At 39.8% G+C, this 17,857-nt stretch overlaps 3 protein-coding genes across 3 annotated transcripts in view; 2 read left to right on the plus strand and 1 right to left on the minus strand.

Moving 5' to 3' along the window:
* The first annotated feature begins 589 nt into the window (after positions 1 to 589).
* Positions 590 to 9,267, plus strand: ndufaf7 (NADH:ubiquinone oxidoreductase complex assembly factor 7). The gene is made up of 10 exons (XM_074616686.1): positions 590 to 862; positions 1,875 to 2,035; positions 2,238 to 2,318; positions 2,947 to 3,057; positions 3,145 to 3,358; positions 3,452 to 3,510; positions 4,502 to 4,615; positions 6,129 to 6,272; positions 8,081 to 8,254; positions 8,704 to 9,267. Exons 1-10 carry the CDS (start codon positions 784 to 786, stop codon positions 8,923 to 8,925), a joined length of 1,359 nt encoding a protein of 452 aa, XP_074472787.1. The 5' UTR covers positions 590 to 783; the 3' UTR covers positions 8,926 to 9,267.
* A 1,407-nt stretch (positions 9,268 to 10,674) lies between these two features.
* LOC141756695 (serine/threonine-protein kinase D3-like) overlaps positions 10,675 to 17,857 on the minus strand; it is a 41,980-nt gene continuing 34,797 nt past the window's right edge. Inside the window, exons 12-19 of the mRNA XM_074616681.1 lie at positions 16,246 to 16,298; positions 15,805 to 15,877; positions 15,466 to 15,572; positions 14,378 to 14,539; positions 13,291 to 13,389; positions 12,935 to 13,202; positions 12,758 to 12,843; positions 10,675 to 12,421 (exon numbers count right to left, since the gene is read on the minus strand). Of these exons, the coding sequence (XP_074472782.1) occupies positions 12,248 to 12,421; positions 12,758 to 12,843; positions 12,935 to 13,202; positions 13,291 to 13,389; positions 14,378 to 14,539; positions 15,466 to 15,572; positions 15,805 to 15,877; positions 16,246 to 16,298 (1,022 nt within the window). The 3' untranslated portion in view covers positions 10,675 to 12,247. The remainder of the gene's footprint in view (positions 12,422 to 12,757; positions 12,844 to 12,934; positions 13,203 to 13,290; positions 13,390 to 14,377; positions 14,540 to 15,465; positions 15,573 to 15,804; positions 15,878 to 16,245; positions 16,299 to 17,857) is intronic.
* The window catches only part of LOC141756696 (fatty acyl-CoA hydrolase precursor, medium chain-like), a 53,467-nt gene continuing 53,163 nt past the window's right edge, over positions 17,554 to 17,857 (plus strand). The window contains exon 1 of the mRNA XM_074616684.1: positions 17,554 to 17,558. The gene's annotated coding sequence lies outside the window, so the exon portion shown is untranslated. The remainder of the gene's footprint in view (positions 17,559 to 17,857) is intronic.

Consider the following 17,857-nt stretch of genomic DNA (forward strand, 5'->3'; position numbering starts at 1 on the left):
TATATTATTATTATTATTTTAATATATATATTATTATTATTATATTATAATTATAACAATTATTATTATTATTATTATTATTATTATTATTATAATCATTATTATTATTTAAGGACCATATGCACTCGGAAAAGACAGAAAAGAAATGAATGAATATTAACATGTTTATATGGTAATAATCTACTAAAGATTAGAAATAATAATACATTGGAAAGAGCTAAATTCATCATTATGATTTTTAGCTGAAATATATTATATATATGAAATATAATGTAAAAATATTGAAGGAATACTTAAATCGTATTATTATATATTTTATATCGTATTATTATTATTATTATTATTATCATTAAAGGACCATGTGATGAGCACTCTAAAAAGACAGAAAGGAAATTGATGATAAAATGATATAAATATGTTTACATGGTATCCAATAATTGTAAAGACAGTAAAGACATTTACTCAGATTTGTTTACAATTTAATAAAAAAAAAACTATATTGTTTGACACAGGTTTTATTGTGAAAGGTTGGCCGGATGTTACATCTGTTATCACAGTTAACTTAACACGTGTCACTCTGTTAGCATCCTGTTAGCATTCTGCACAAGGACTGTAGCTAGCATCCTGCTGTCTAGAGAGCAGAGAGGAGAGCTGCTGCTCCATGAGGTTAAAGTTACTGTGTTATTACATTATTCTTATCTAATAATGCTGCAGAGCCAGATATTATATAATATATGTAATAAAACAGAGTCTAGTGTTATTTAGAGGAACATTAACATCAGAATGAGGGTTTGTTTTGGTGTTAAAACTCAGCAGCTGATCAGAAGAGTCTTCAGTCATCATGTCAATCAATCAACAACAGGTCAGTTCACTGATCATCTGATCAATACTTATGATTAATCAATCAACAGCAGATCAGTTCATTGATCAACTGATCAATACTTCTGATTAAATTCAGAAGTATTAACAGACAAATATGACTAAATATTATTGTTATTATTCACTGTTAGTGCTGTGAAACCTGCAGGTCATGTGATATTTACATGTTTTCTGTGATATTAGATGCATTTTGACATAATTTAAGGTTTTATTTCATGTATTGCTTATTTTATTGATCTTTTCCTCAGTGCATCCCTTATTATTTGCTTATTATTATTTAGTAATTGATGTATTATAAGTTTTGTTTACTAGATTTAAATTTATTTAAATTAATTGTAATTAATTGTGCCAGGGGCAAAACTCTCAGACCACACAACCTTATAAAGTAACTTTTAAGCTCTTACATGTTCACTACATGCAGGCACTTTAAATATAAATTAATATTAATAAAACACTAACTGCTCTTTCTGTGATTAATATTCACCAAGTTTTGTTCTCACACCAAGAAACTCTGACCTTTGCAGATTTGTCATTAATCTTATCTTAAAGACTTTACTTTATTATGAGACATTTATTTTACAGTAAATTTGATACTGATGTCTGCAAAATGTTTTATTCATAAATGTAAATTTAACAATAAAAAAACAACTTATTTTTATGTTTCCCTGAAGAAAAAAGAGCAATATGTGAAACTTTATAATTTGACTAACAAAAAAGGCTTAATCTTAAAATCTGTATGTTTTATAATATAATAATATAATATATAATATAATAATAATATAATATAATATAGTTTTGTCTAGTTTGATATACTCCTGTCTGTTTTGTTATTGTTTTATTTCTATACTACTAATCCTGTATACTGAATCTCTATCATTTTTTTTAATAATAAAAAAATAATTAAATAAATAAGCTATCTATATTTGTAAATTATATCATGCAGGAAAATGTCTTTATTACTAAGAATATATATTTGTAATGTTTGTGTTTGACAGGGCGATGGCGAGCAGCGGGGACCAGACTCTTCTGCAGTCCTCCAACAGGTGAGGAGAAACCCCGACACTCCATGCTGCGACACCTGACCTCCAAAATAAAAGCCACAGGTCCGATTCCGGTGGCGGAGTACATGAGAGAGGTGCTCACCAACCCAGTGACGGTGAGTGATAATCAGTTACAGCCAGAGACCGTCTGCAGGTCACTACCAGATCTCAGTCTTTTAGCAATAACACTAAAGGAGTCTGGTTGTTTAATATCTGACTTTTCCTTTTTATAATTACCTTTTTTATACCTGAAATAGTTCCTCACCTTCTGCTGCTGCTCATCGTCCTTCATCCAGACTGATCAGTTTCCTCTTTCAGGGTTATTATGTGAAGAACGACATGCTGGGACCTGATGGAGATTTCATCACGTCTCCAGAAATCAGCCAGATCTTTGGAGAGGTGAGACTGGAAAAAAATATATAGTCATGTTTCTCAGTTTATTATAATAGTATCTCATCTACAGCTACTTTATCTCCAAGAATACCTTTAAACAGCCGGTTTGTTTCACTTTACTGTTCGCTGTAATACGGTAATATAATATCAGCTGTTTCAGCTTCAACAAAAAGATTCCTCAAAGACGTAGAAACCCTGGAAAACTTAGATTTTAAATGTAGTTTTCCATATTTTGAAAAACTTGAAAATATATTTGAAAAGTTAAGAAATGTTAAGATCAATGATTTACACTTGAAAACAACTTTCTTTAACATAAATAACAATCACAGGACCAGATTTATTTCTTTAATTGATCAGTAATAAAAACACCCCGAGCATTTAATATTCATACAAAATAAAGAAAAGTAAACAAATGTTAATTAAACATAAACTTCTTAATTGGTTATTTTCCTGCAGACTGACTAATTGGTTAATTGTTTCTGATTCTGTCTGTCTGTTAGTCGACTGCATCCTGAAATCTCACCAAAATGAAATACATCTTTACGTCTATTAACAGGAAACAGAACATTTGTTCTCAGCATCTCCTCATGTTGTTGGTTTTAAATGTCTGAACGTGTGTTTGTGCGTCCTCCAGCTGCTCGGCGTGTGGATCATCAGCGAGTGGATGGGAGCGGGTCGACCCAAACAGCTGCAGCTGGTCGAGCTCGGACCTGGAAAAGGATCTCTGGCCAGCGACGTCCTCCGAGTACGAACTTTATTTAGTCCAGCAGCAGGATCTGAAGAGTCAGGAAGTTTACGTCTAAAGGTTCAAACTTCCTGTGTTGTTTTTCAGGTGTTCAGTCAGCTGATGTCCGTGATGGGCGGAGCCTCGGTGTCTCTCCACCTGGTCGAGGTGAGTCCGGCTCTGAGTCGTCTTCAGGCCCAGATTCTAACCGGGGACCGTAGCCGGGAGGCGGACGCCGAGGATGAGCCGGTGTACCGCCGCGGGGAAACCGCCGGCGGGCTGCCGGTGTCCTGGTACCGCCGCTTAGAGGACGTCCCCACAGGTACAGCAGAGCTTGACGTATTTCTCCTGTTTATATTCTGTTTCTTCTTCACACCACACAAGAGAGTAAAACGTTTCTTTCTTCTTCTTTCAGGATTCAGCATCTTTCTCGCTCACGAGTTCTTTGACGCGCTGCCGATCCACAAGTTTCAGGTCCGTTTTAAAGCCTCCGTGTGTAGAACTCTGAATGTGATTACAGATCTCTTGTATTTGTATTGTTATGATGCCTTCACACCAAGAGGGAAGCGAATTTTCATCTCGCTTTACTCGTGCAAGTTGGACCAGAGGAGGAGGAGCTTGTCTCCATGGTTACCAACAACTTCTCTTTCCTCCATCAACCATGGAAGAAATAACCTCTGTTGCTGTTTCGTACATGTTGGTGAAGTCCCAGATATGTCAAAACAAACAGCGTCGTGTCTGGGTTCATAACGTCACCCGGCGGCGAGCTGTATTCCCATACAGTGACTGTATCTAGCAGCCACACGTCTCTACTGCAGTATGAACCCAAAATAATCAGATTGAGCTGTGATTTAATATCAATAAACAGATCAAAATGATGCTGAAATAACTACATAATGATGATGATTAGTAAAAAGTCTGAATCCATGCTTTGTCAGGTCTGTTACCATGACGACAAGCAGACAACTGTTAAAATGCTTGTTTTCTGAATGGAGTCTGGTTGGATCAGCGCCAGGCTCTGCAGCTGATCCATCAACACTCAACATGACGTCATCTAGAGACGTTGTTGTCTCTACCACAGACAGTCTGTGGTTTCTGCTCTCTGGACAGACATGATGGACTATCGTAGCTCCGGGTGACCACACACACATACGAGATTTATTTATCCTCCATTTATGATTCAACGACGTCAGAACGTCAGTGAGGACGGGAAGACGATCTCAACGCTGAGAGGCTAAATGTTTTCTTTGTCTCTGGTGCGAATGCTCCATTAGTAGAGGAATGGGTTGTAGTGGCCTTCAGTGCCGTCTACCATAGTGACATTATATCATTCGACCACTAGATGGAGCCAAAGTGAAATGAAGAAGTCCGATCACATGCTTTTGAAACCTGCAGCTCCTTCAGACTGCCCAACCAGACCTGTGTCAGGTGTTTCTGTATCTAACTGTGTGTTTGTTGTGTGTAGAGGACTCAGAAAGGCTGGAGGGAGGTGATGGTGGACATCGACCCAGAGAAACAGGACCAGCTGAGGTTCGTCGTGTTGCCGTCTCCCACGCTGGCCTCGTCCACGCTCGTCCAGGTGAGAACCTGAAAGAATGAACCAGATTGTTATTAAAGTGGAAGAGAAGAAGTCCTTAAAGTGCTCACAGAGAAACGGATATCTGAACATCTACATGAGGACGCACTCGCTCTTAAAAACTAGAAACAGAAATGTGAAGACTTCTTAAAGCGCAGGAGGTCTCCAGCTCAGCTGGAAAACACTCATAAGAGCCGGATAAATTTAACTTTAAAGTACAGAAGGTCTTTAATCTTTTAAAGAGCATGGAAATGAACTCCTCAGATAAACTCTCCGAGGTTTGTTTTATAGCCTCCATCTGGTTTTTACTGCCCACATTTAAACCGTCTATACGTTCGCAGCCTGTTTGATTTGGCCTCTCTGGCTTCGCTTCACTCACTTTGAACTTCCTGCCAGAGGCCTGACATCATCATCATCATCATCATCATCATCACCACCATCAGTCTGTTTGGATGAAGCTCCTGCTCTTAAATCCAGCTCCATATCATCAAACCGTGAAACTTTAGAAAGCTGATCTGAGGAGAAGGAGGATTAATTCCTCGTTGAGGTTCGTCTGAGTTGTAAAATGTAAACGACGAGCCGGTTTCTGGATCCAGAGAGACGATGGAGACGATGAACGAGTGAAAACTTCACTCAGAAACTCAGAGAAGCTGTTGGTGATGATGCACGGAGCCTTTCTAGGTGTTTTGCTTGTTAAATGTGAACGTTTCCTGGTTTCTTTCCTCCTCTGTGACAGGAAACTGAATGTCTTTGAGACGTGAGGACGTCGTCTTGAGCTTTAGGAAACACTGATCCACATTTTACACCATTTTATCGACCAAACAACTAATCGATTAATCAAGAAAATAATCAACAATGAAATGAATCATTAGTTACAGCACTGGGTGAATTATCCCTTTAAGGGAAAACGGGATCGCTGAGAGTAAATTAGACTTTTATAAATACTAAAAGAACTTCTGGAGTGAACCGAACATCGCTTCAGTTTTTATATAAAAGGATAATCATCTAGCATCTCAATCAGTATAATATGAATTAAAGCTCCAACTAACGATTATTTTCATCATTAATGAAAAAAAAATGCTTATCAGAAGTTTCTAAAGCTCAAGATGACGTCTTTAATAGTCTCGTTTTTGTTCAACAAACCGTCCAAAAAACACATTTACAATAAGATGAAACAGAGAAAAATCTTCACAAATCCTCCAGATCATGAGCTGGTTGGACATTTTTACCTGATTAACAACTTAAATTATTTATTAATCATCAAAATGAATTAAAATTCTGAATTAAATGTCCCAGTTCCACCTTAAACAGACTGAAACCAGACTGTGTGGGTTCAGTCAGACTCGGTGGTCGACGTCTCCAGCAGAGACTGAACTGATTTATTATTGATTGAGGCATAGACTGACTGTGTGTGTGTGTGTGTGTGTGTGTGTGTGTGTGTGTGTGTGTGTGTGTGTGTGTGTGTGTGTGTGTGTGTGTGTGCGTGCGTGCGTGCGTGCGTTCGTGTGTGCGTCAGGCGGATGAAAGGCGAGGTCACGTGGAGGTGTGTGCAGACGGCGGTGTCGTCGTCCAGCAGCTCGCCCGACGGATCCAGGAGGTCGGCGGCGCGGCGCTGATCGCCGACTACGGCCACGACGGAACCAAGACGGACACGTTCAGAGTGAGACGGACTCTTTCTACACTCAGTCGACACTAATACCACTAAAATACAAATATATCTTAGAAGATGTAGTATATTATGATGTAGATTGATATAAAGCGACATTCAGCGATCATCATGCTTGACATTTTTAAATTTAAGTTTCACTTTACAGATAAATAGAGTATGTTTTAACCTCGCCTGTCGCTGCTTCCTTCTTATTGCTTTCTAAAAGCCACTTTATAAACATCTACAGACATTACCAACGCGGCATCTTTCAAGTTACTTGGCGAGCTTTACTCACGGTGGCGGTCGACTTGTTCGGTTCGTGGGGACGGTTTGAAGCTGAACGGTGACGATGCTGAACGGCTTGAAAATAAATCAAGGTCGTTCCAAAACAACTAAAACCAAAACAAAGAGGCAAAACCCCAATAAGATGATCAGCAGACTCAGATTGTCTTTACGTTAGGGTTGTAATCCCGCGGAGAAAGACGAAGATGTCAGTAAAAAGCTGCTCTCTAAAATGCAACCATCTTTTTTTTAATTCGTGCTTTTCTGTTCAGTTCAATAAAAGAATGATGGAAATAATTTATTTTTGAATTCAACAAGCAGTTTGTTGTATTTTAGTAGAACACTGAACGCAGCAGGAAGGCAGAACTAAAGACACTTTAATATCTGTGTATTTATTACAAATGATATCGTTATGGTGATATTCAACCACGTTATTGCATATTTTCCTAAAATCGTGCAGCCCGTCTTTACGTTAAACGTTTAACGGTTGAGAACGACGTCTCTCGTCGACGTCTTCAGCCACGATTTACCCACATCTGACTGTTAACGGGCTGGAGCGCTGTGGGATTTGTAGTCCTTGTAGTTTTCTATGGACTACAGATTGACGGTCTCTCTTTAAAGGATGTCATGATGTTTTCTAAGAAGGAATGAACAGACGACTCGCTGCAGGTTTTAACAAAGGATGAAATTATATTTTTGGATCTTTTTAAATGTCATTTTTAGCTGAATAAAATCCACTTTATGTATCTTATTAGATTTTGTACTAAAGGACCAATTAGAGATTTAGACCTTAAAGTAGTGAGGACATCTGTGGACGGTTGGGGACATTGTGTCCTCTCTTCAGTTACAGTTGAAGGAAACAGATGTAGGAAGCTGTGAAGTCCATCTGCTGCCGGCGGAGAGGAAACCAGGGTCGCCGCTCCTCTTCCTCCTCCTCCTCTTCCTCCTCCTCCTCTTCCTCTTCTTCCTCCTCCTCCTCCTCTTCCTCTTCTTCCTCCTCCTCCTCCTCCTCCTCCTCCTCCTCCTCACACCATCATTTTAAATTAATTGAAGTTATTCTGAATCTGTTTCCCAGAGACGGTCATTTTCTACCAAATAGCAGTGAGATTATCCTGTAGATCTGCATGTTTGATGCTAAATATAACCGTGGATATGTAAAGCCCATAGCTTTAATCGATTAGTCGTCAACTATTAAATTAATCATCAACTATTAAATTAATCATCAACTATTTTGATAATTGATTAATCGGTTTGAGTATTTTTTTAAGATTAAAAAGTCTAAATTCTGTATTGTAATTCTGAGTGCAGCTTCTTAAATGTGAATATTTTCTGGTTTCTTTCCTCCTCTGTGACAGTAAACTGAACATCTTTGAGACATTTGAGGACGTCGTTTTGTATTTTATAAACCAAACAACTAATCGATTAATCAACAATAAAAGTGATCGTTAGTTTTTATCTCTCCGTAGGACATATCAGACTGTTGACTCGCTGTACCTGGAGGTTTCTCCGCTGATGTGAAACTGTTTTTTATCCGTCAGGGTTTTAAAAGTCACCGGCTCCACGACGTCCTGTCCTCCCCCGGCTCGGCCGACCTCACCGCCGACGTGGATTTCAGCTACCTGCGGAGGATGGCCGGAGGGGGCGTGGCCTGTCTGGGACCCGTCACTCAGAGGACGTTCCTGAAGAACATGGGCATCGACTCCCGGATGCAGGTGAGTCTGGCGGTTAAAGGTTCTCTGTACCATATTCAGAGCAAAGTCGTCTAATAATGTCGACCGTAAAGTCGTCTAATTCTAGGACCCAACTGGGTTTTTGTTGCTGATTGTAATATTTTAGAGTTTTAAAGAATCCAATAATGATATTTCTGCACGATAAGAAAAACATTTTTGATAGGGATCCATCGAAATTAGTTATTAAAGAATGGAGTGAGACATTTTACAGAGGTAAAATAAACTTTGTAACGGAGACACAAACATATCTTTGACATTTCTTGTTATTCATTAAACCATATCTAGTGTTACAGATATAAAGAGTGACTGTATAGCAGAGCTTTAAAGACACATTATTGACTTCTTACCAGAATGTTCTGCAGAGAGAAGCTCAGACTGAGATTAGATCCTCAGAAACAAACTGCTTTCACCTCCTCTGTGGTTCTCCGCAGGTCCTGCTGAGGAACTGCAGCGACGAGTCCACCAGGAAGCAGCTGATCGGCAGCTACGACATGCTGACCGACGCCGACAAGATGGGCGAGCGCTTCCATTTCTTCGGCCTGCTGCACCCGAGCCGGCTGGCCCAACCCACCAGATCAGAGGGGATGAAGCTGGAGAAGAACAATCCGGCGCCGCTGCCCGTGGCCGGATTCACCGAGCTCATCTTCTCCTGACCACTTTCAGAAGATCAACAGGTCGGAGACGTCCAGAGACGTCCGGAGACGTCCGGAGACGTCTGGGGACGATCGGGACTTTTCCTGAGAGGTTCTGGAGCTCGGACAGACGTTACGGGAGATTTCACAACATCATGCTCACGCTGTTTATACAGCCAACATTTAAAGAAACGCAGAGTACTCATCCAGAAGGAGGACAGAGTCTCTGATTTAGAGGAAAAGAAGACGTTTTATGTCCAACATGAAGAGAGCTGAAAGGACAGTTTCTCTTTAAGTTCACTGTAAACATGTTTTGATCTAAAGATGCAAGAAAAATAAAGAATTTGTGAATGTATTATTTAACTCAGAGGTCAGCCACCTGCGTCTCTTCAGCTCCTCTCCAGTGGATTTATAAACATGGAAATGAATACCTGTTTTTTTGTTTACATTTTCATTTTTATTGATCATGTTGTAGGTCTATGGTACGACGGTACGACGGAGTGTTAGGGCCACATCGAGGAAAAAAAATAATCTGAGATTTAGAGAATAAAGTCGTTATTTTACGTATTCTTTTTTTTCTCGTAAAGTTCTGACTTTATTCTCGTAACATTACGAGAATAAAGTCTCAGATGTTTTTTCCCTCAATGTGGCCCTGATACTCCGTAGTACATTGTCTCTTTGGCCCTCACTGCATTAGACTGATATACTATATACTTAGACTATAAACTGAGTTACCTTCATCACAATGATCACATGTTTTGCTGCTCCAGACAGATTTATTTTTATTTGTTTTGTCTAAAACGGCTCTTTTGATAGTAAAGGTTTCTGAGCCCTGATTTAACCGATGATCTACACGTTTGTCTAACAAAGTGAAAAAAACTTTTTTTTTTATAATTTTGAAGCCGCGGTTCTTACCGTCACCTGATGCCGAGAGAAAAGTGTGACACCGCTGGAGGTCAGAGGTCATCCCCGCGGCAGCAGCAGCAGGAGGATCTCTTTCCCTCCCCGCTAAGCTGTCGCTCAGCCTCCCGCCTCCTCCGCCTCCTCCGCCTCCCGCCTCCTCCGCCTCCTCCGCCTCCTCCGTCCACATCTTGAAGCAGTTAGCTGAGCTCACAGTTGTGCAGCAGCCATTCACAACTCGCTCCGCCGCTCCTCCGGTAGCAATTAAAAGATTCAGTTACACGTGTGTGAGGGAGTGAGAGGTCGGGGGGGGGGCGGCGCTGCCAAAACAAGCAGCCGTCCCTGCAGAGGAGCGGCGGAGCGGCGGAGCGGCGGAGCGGCGGAGCGAGGCGATCATGTTCAGGATTGGTAATTAAATGATCGTTTCCAAACATCCTGCTTCGGATCGTTATCAGCTTTTCCTTTCTGTTGTCGAGCAGGTTGGATGAGTCCGACTCTTTTATTATTAAAACGCCTCCAACTGAAGATGTTCAAAAGGTTTCTCGCCTTTAAATCTGATTTTAGTTTGGGATTAGACACAATTTAAACAATATTTATCACCCTTTCTGGCTCAGTTTTAAAATATAAAAAGCACTTTAACTATCATATTATCATGATCTCTAAATGCTCTTTGTTTATTGAAGATGGTAAATTACTAACCGGAGGATTCTGCAGGTAAAAAAAACTACAAAGATTTGAATGAGATTCAAAGAAAACATATTGCTCCATTGATTTCTGTTCATATCAGTTCTTGAAATAGTATTTTCTTTTCTTTAATTCCTTCCATCATCTTGCCATAAAACCCTCTAAATAATACTGAATATAAGAGGATGTAAGGATTGAGATGTTCCCAAAGTAAAACATTTAATATTTTTCATCCACATGACACAAACATTTCTTGCAAAAATATAAAACGTGTGAAATAATATTCTCAGGTTGGAGTGGGATCAGGATCACGAACAGTTCGGTTTCCACAGAAAGACAATAGCAGACGATAGCAGCTCGGTTCTCAGCTCGTCTTCTTCTTAAAGAATCACTGGAAATAACTGACATTTGTTTCTCTGCAAAAGTGTAATGTTTGGAGAATAATCTGGATAATCTCATCTGAGTTTAATGAGTCCTGAGTCTTCAAATAATCCTGTAATAATAATAATAAAACGGTTTGAAATAGAACGAACTATCCCCTTAATTCAGTCAATACCTCTGAAACTAATGACGAGTACTAATATACAAAACGATTTAAGTTTTAAAGAGGTTTGTTTTTGTCTGTCTGATTTTCACGATGGAGGTGGCAAATGCAAAGCTAGCATCACATAAAAACACCTGAATTGTCCTTATACTACCTTAATACTACATACTGACATTTAGCATTCTAAGGTTAGCGTGCTCGCTTTTTCCTGAATCTCTACAACAGAGTTTGTGAGTTAACATGATTAATCAGAACATCCACAACTATAAAAACAACTCCCAGATTAAAAGATACTTGAATTGTTTTTGTTTTTAACATATTGATATTTAACGTGTGACAATGATTGTAATTTTGCCTTAATATCTCGTAGTTGTTGAGTTGTTGAGCATGTTAACATGATAACTGTAAGTTAATATCCTGTTGTGTACTATTCGCATTCATAGTACAAAGAGCGGAGAGTCTGAGATGTCCTCAACAGGCCACCGTACAAAGAATAAACCCTTTTGGTTTTAGTAACAACATGATGTTTTCTCCTACGGATCCAGTTTCCATCCATCCAGTAGTTTAGTTTTCTGGTGCGTAACGAGCGTTGTGGTTTAAGAAGAAGTTCACTTTTGCAGATGAACAAACCAGAAGTTATAATCAGTGAAATTATCCTTTTTAAAAGTTTCCGTAATAGATACAGATACAGATAGATTTATTTAGTGCAAAGACATCCCGACGAAGAAGAAGAAGAAGAAGAAGGAGAACTAGAACATAATGAAGACGTTTGTTTCCTCTAGTTAGCGTCACATAGAAACTCTACACAGATTTATAAGATCTAAAACGGAACCACGAAGTCATAAAAATATGCTATTTGAGCTGGATTTGTTTTGTAGCTGGTAGCCCTTCCGACGCTCGACTGGCGGCGCTCGACTGGCGGCGCTCGACTGGCGGCGCAGACGTTTACTGAATGTTGCACTGGGAATAAAACTCCCTCCAGGTTTTGGCTCTCGGGTGAGTTTGTTATGGCTCGTAGAAAAACGCAGTGAAACAGGAAAAAGGTAAGAAGTGTCTGGACCTGAATTATCGTCACAGTGTCGTCACACAGCTGCCTGACCGCCGCCGCCGCAGCTTCACACGGTGACGGTCTCCACGGACTCTGTTGACCATCGAGGCCGCGGATCCTCGGATCTGCTGCCTCCTTGTTAATAATGTTTTATCCTCCGGGCGCCCCTAGGGGTCCTCGTCCATGTCGTCCAGGTTGGGCGACCTGATGAAATGTGAAGGGCAGTGCAGGCCTTGCTCGTCGGCGTGCTCCTCCCAGCGGGCGTCGTCGCTCTCGTGGGTGATGTAGCGCTCGCCTCGCCGCGTCTCGAACTCCCTGAGGTCCAGCCAGGTCTGGTAGTCCTGCAAGAGGACCACAACAACACAATTTAAACCAAGATGGCTGCGACCAAAAAAACACGATGGAACTGGAGGCTTCAAAACGTCAGTCCACACAGCGACGGGTGACGTCACGGTGACTACGTCCACTTCATATCTACAGTCGATGTTTTGAAGTGAATATTTGAATCAACATGTGACGCGCTCCGTCGTGATGAAGCAGATCAGCTGACTGTTAAACTCTTAAAACTACGGTTGGTTTTTTTCTCAATCTTTAAAAGAGAACTCGGACTCAGTATACTTTTCTGAAAGCTGTAGGAACGTCCTCCCTTTACTTGGACACTCCTGAGGTTTGGTTACCTGCAGCCAGGGGTGACTGAGCGACTTGTCCACGCTGTAGCGCTTCCTCATCTTCACCTGCAGCAGGTTGTTGATGACGTCTGTGGCTGTGAGGAAGAAAACACGTTTTGTCAGATTCTCTGTGACTTCATTATAATTCCAGACGTGTGGATTCCCTGATGATTTAAACCGTCTTACCTTGCTCTGAGATGTCCTTCCAGGGGTTGGACGGGTACATGAAGGCGGCGTTCTGGATCTGGTCGTTGATGTCCTCGTCCTCGTTGAAGGGAAACGTCCCGCTCAGGCTGACGTAGATGATGACGCCGACCGACCACATGTCCAGCGATCGGTTGTAGCCTTTGCTGCGAAGCACCTCGGGCGCCAGATACGCCGGAGTGCCGACCACGGAGCGCCGGAACGACTTCTCCCCGATGATGCGAGCGAAGCCGAAGTCGCAGAGCTTCACCTGGAGGACGAGAGAGGGGGGTGAATGTTCCTCCAGATGTTTTAAAGCACCAGAAAGATAAAGAGACGGTGAGAGGAGTCGTTCTAACCTGAGGGAACGGGTCTGCCGAGGCCAGGAGAACGTTCTCCGGCTTCAGGTCACAGTGGACGACGTTCTTGAAGTGAAGATGTCTCAGGGCCACCAGGATCTGTGGACACGACACGTACCAGCTGATTTAACACGCAACAGTCACAGGAAGAATCTTTGAGATCTTAAAACACCTCAGTCAGAATTTACAAATCGCATGATTGTCCATATTTAAATGAATCATTTTTCATCTGTTCAGAATGAACCTTAAAGGGAGATTAGTCAAGTATTTAATACTCTGACTTGCCCCAAACTGCATGTGATAGTCTGACATGGTTGTACCGATGGATTCATCAAGTTTTATAGAACCTGCTACAGCCTCTGAAAGACAGTTAAGTCGGTCAATCCTGCGGATCTCAGGGCGTTGATCTATTAAAGCTGCAGTAGTCAGTATATTATTGGCATCCCATAATAACCTTTCAGCACATTGTAATTCAAGTGTTCAGAGAGAGAACTAGACTTCTGCTCCTCCTCATGGCTCTGTTTTCAGGCTTTAGAACATCTAGCCCATGACGGGAGACTTTGACCAATCACAGGTCATTTCAGAGAGAGAGAGCGTTCCTATTGGCTGAGCTCCGGTCATGTGACGGCGTTCCTTCACCAGATTTCACAATGGCGGCGGCGTCACAAACCTTCTCATTTTCCAGCTAAAGCGTGTACTACAAGATGATTCTGAGAACATCTGAGGAGAGAAATAGGCATAACAGTAACAGAATATTGATTCATATCTGATCAGCGCTGCCTAGTTTGACCGTTTGGTTGGAGTTCAGAGTGATTGACAGCCGGCTCTCAGAGACGGCAGCTGGACAGCAGACCTCAGATCAGCTCTGACTGCTTGTTTTCCTCCGGTCTGTGAAATCTTGCAGATGCCGTTAGGAGCACCGGAGGACACCGAGGAACATGATTTTTTTCAGGTTATCTGTTTCATGTACTACTGTCAACAGTTTTTTAATCCTATTTGCTCCGATCACGCCTACTGCTGCTTTAAGAGACACTGATCAAATCTGGCCGCCATCGTTCAGAGCCGTCCGCTCCTGGTCGTCACTGACCTGCGTGACCAGGAACTTGGTGAGGCGCTCGGGCAGTCGGCTCTTCTCGCTGGATAGAATCATCTCCAACATGTCACCGTGAAGCTTCTCCATGACGACGAACACCTGCTCGGGCGTCTCGAACATGCACTCCAGGTTAACGATCCCCGGGTGGTGCAGGTTCTGTTAGGAAACAGGACGGGGACATTAAAAACTACAACGACGGACCACAGCTCAGACATATTTAAACTCAGTTTTATTTTCTATTCTATTCGACTTTTAATGTTTTTAATTGTATTTAAATGTCCTTTTATGACGTGTTTCTTTTACACGTTGTCTTGATGCTTTATGTGAAACACTTTGAATCGCCTTGTTGCTGAAATGTGCTTTATAAATAAACCTACAAGCTAAAAAAACAGATTTGTTTCTTTAGTTAACAACAATTAACACCCCTTTAGTTTGTTTATGTATGTGGATGTAGGTAGATCTGGATGCATGTATATATGCACATATATATATACATTTGTTTTCATACATGTGTGTATTTGTTTATACGTGTATATATGGTATGGAGGACCACAAGAGTCACGAAAATAGTAATAAAACATTTAATTGATTAATAATTAATTGTACAATAAAAATAGGCATTAAAACACTTGTTTGCAAATTGATTTATTAATCTATGAATAAATGGACTAAATTAAAAAAAGTAATCATTATTTAACATTTTAATGGTCAATTAAAAGAAGAACTTTTTTTACTTTTTTACAAATGAAATATTAATTCATCAATAAATAGTTCAAATTAAAAAGGGATTTAAAAAAAAACACAATAAAACTATGAAGTAACTTTTTTTTTTTATTAAATAAAAGTCATGGTTTTATTGAAATAAAAGTATATTTAAAAAAGTTAACAAATCAAGACAAATAAATAGAAAAATAAAATAATAATAAAATAAAATGCCCTGTAGCATGTCAAATATGAATGTGAGTTCGTACAGACGTATCCTAAGAAGAGTTTAAGCTTCTAAAAGTCCTAAATTAAGATCCAGATTTTAAATCTATATTATTCTACGCCGTGTTGAGCTGCTGTCAGTCGGCGTGTCGTACCTGGAGAATGGCCACCTCGTTCCTCAGCTGGCTCTCCTGTTTGGTGGGAAACCTCATTTTGTCGATGATTTTTATCGCCACGTCTCGGCCGGTCTTTCTGTGTTTACCTGCAGAGAATAAAATAAAAAGCTCTCTACTGATGTATTTCTATTAATCTGTAATTCAGCTGACTTTAAGAGGGAGTGATGTGGAGTCAGCAGGAAGAAATGGAAACACAATGATGATCCACAAATGCAGCGATTTTCAGCTTTAAATAAAACGCCTCTTGTGTTTTTGGCAGATTGAGGAGGTTTGACGTGATCATATCAGGCTGTTGTGTTTAAGTTGTCTTCCTCTCACCTCCGTAGACGATCCCAAACTGTCCGGAGCCGAGGACCTCGTCAGCAAAGATCTGATACACTGAACTGATATCCTGAACAACAAAGAGACAACACAGCTTTTCAAACGTCATTAAATTAAAAAACATGTTAATAAATAGATATTTAAAATGTGTCTTTGCTATTTATTAGTTAATGACACCAATAAACTCTGTGTAGAATATGAGGATTATGTTTTATGTATCACTGCGTATGGAGGCCGAGAAGTGACACGTTAATAATAATAATATTATATTCAACTATATTTATTTTATTTGTCGCTCTAGGAGAGACAATATGTAGGATATAAAAACACTTTCTATCTTTCTCACCATTTCTTAAATCCAACATGTTTGGTTTATATTAGAAGACATTTGTTGTGAATAATTTACTCATAAATAAAATAATATGCGTGAAGACTCACCACGTTTTCTTGTATCTGTGAGTTGGACACTGATATGCTGATAGAGACGTCCTCTGAGGAGACACAAGACAAACAACACAATATATATAATAATGAGTCATAAACCGTCGTCACCTGCAGCGTACAGACGTTCGGGCTTTTATTATTCTAACCTCTAAATCATTAAAGTCTCATTTCCTGCGTTTCCGTCTTCGTTACAGAACGAGATGACGGAGGAAGATTTGTTTGTTCAACACCTGATGAAAGAACGCTGAGGATGTTTCCAGCTGTGATGACGAACCACAAAATCATTTTTCCAGATTTCACACAAACTAAAGCTTCTATTTCCTGTCTCTGTGTTTAACGTACGTGCACACAAACAGGAAGCTCTAAACCGCCGCACGCTGCGTTAATTCAGCCTGACATTAAAAAGCCGAGGGCGCGTTCTGTTCAGAGAACATTTCCACTGATGAGCTGATATTGATTTCAGATCGCCCGGGCCGGGGTGTGATCAGGTCATCCCTCGCTGCGATCAATACCGACGGTCTGCTGCTGTAGGTGTTCACGTCATCGGTCGTCATCCAGAGAGTTTATGTAACTTCATCCACAGAAATGTAAACTGTTGGACGTCCAGATCTGTAGTCAAACTGTTCACTCTTAGACAGCCTTTATCGGCCTCAATAGAAAAGGCTTTTATTTTGAAACAGGATATTAATTCCCATTTTATATTTGATCATATTTTAGTAAAAATCAGTTTTCCTTGTTAACATGCTGTTGGTGTTGTTTGTTGTCAATGCAACACTTCCTCCAAATGTTTCACATTAAAAGCCTTCTGTGAGTTCGACAAGCAGAATCCATACCATACTCTAAAAGGCTTTTATTTTGAAACAGGATATTAATTCCCATTTTATCCCATTTTAGTAAAAATCGTTTTTCTTTGTTTATTTGCTGTTTGGTGTTGTTTGATGTTAACGCAACACTTCCTCCAAATGTTTCACATTGAAAGCCTTCCAGCAGTTCGAGGAGCAGAATCCATATCCAACCATAAAAGGCTTTTATTCTGAAACAGGCTATTAGTTCCCATTTTATATTTGATCATATTTTAGTACAAATCTGACAAAACAAACTAAACATACAATAAAATATTGGTGCTGTTATTAAATAAAAACACTTTGAAATAAAAACTGCTGAAATGAATCACTGAGTTTTAAATTGATATTTGATTATTTTCACAATTTGGAGGCAACATTAGATGTTTTATTTTAATGTTTAAATATTGAACATGTTTGATCTCAACAGACAGAAACAGATTCAAACTGAAGTAGTAAACAGAGTTCAGATAAACACGCTGACAGTGAACGCAGCATTAGTGTCTGCTGTTAGATCACTATTCCTAGAATTTATATAACTTTATTGACACCGCTATATCCTCTATTAGAGCTTTAGTGTGTTTGATAATGCAATTTAATATATTTATTTTTATATTTAATGTTTTATTTTTAATATTAATTTGTTTTTTCATGTTACTGTTTTTATGTATCATTATTATTATTATTATTATTATTATTACTAGAGTGATAAAAGTCCACTGTTGGACTGAAAAAAACAACAAAAATCCTTGTTACATCATCGG

The sequence above is a fragment of the Sebastes fasciatus genome, chromosome 18 (assembly GCF_043250625.1).
Source record: "Sebastes fasciatus isolate fSebFas1 chromosome 18, fSebFas1.pri, whole genome shotgun sequence".
Classification (NCBI taxonomy): domain Eukaryota; kingdom Metazoa; phylum Chordata; class Actinopteri; order Perciformes; family Sebastidae; genus Sebastes; species Sebastes fasciatus.

What these genes read in the sequence shown, in the direction of transcription:
- ndufaf7 (XM_074616686.1), top strand. Translation starts at nt 784, where the DNA reads ATGAGGGTTTGTTTTGGTGTTAAAACTCAGCAGCTGATCAGAAGAGTC. An exon ending in TGGCCAGCGACGTCCTCCGA is followed by an intron (nt 3,058 to 3,144) that starts GTACGAACTTTA and finishes GTTGTTTTTCAG; the next exon opens with GTGTTCAGTCAGCTGATGTC. An exon ending in CTTAGAGGACGTCCCCACAG is followed by an intron (nt 3,359 to 3,451) that starts GTACAGCAGAGC and finishes TTCTTCTTTCAG; the next exon opens with GATTCAGCATCTTTCTCGCT.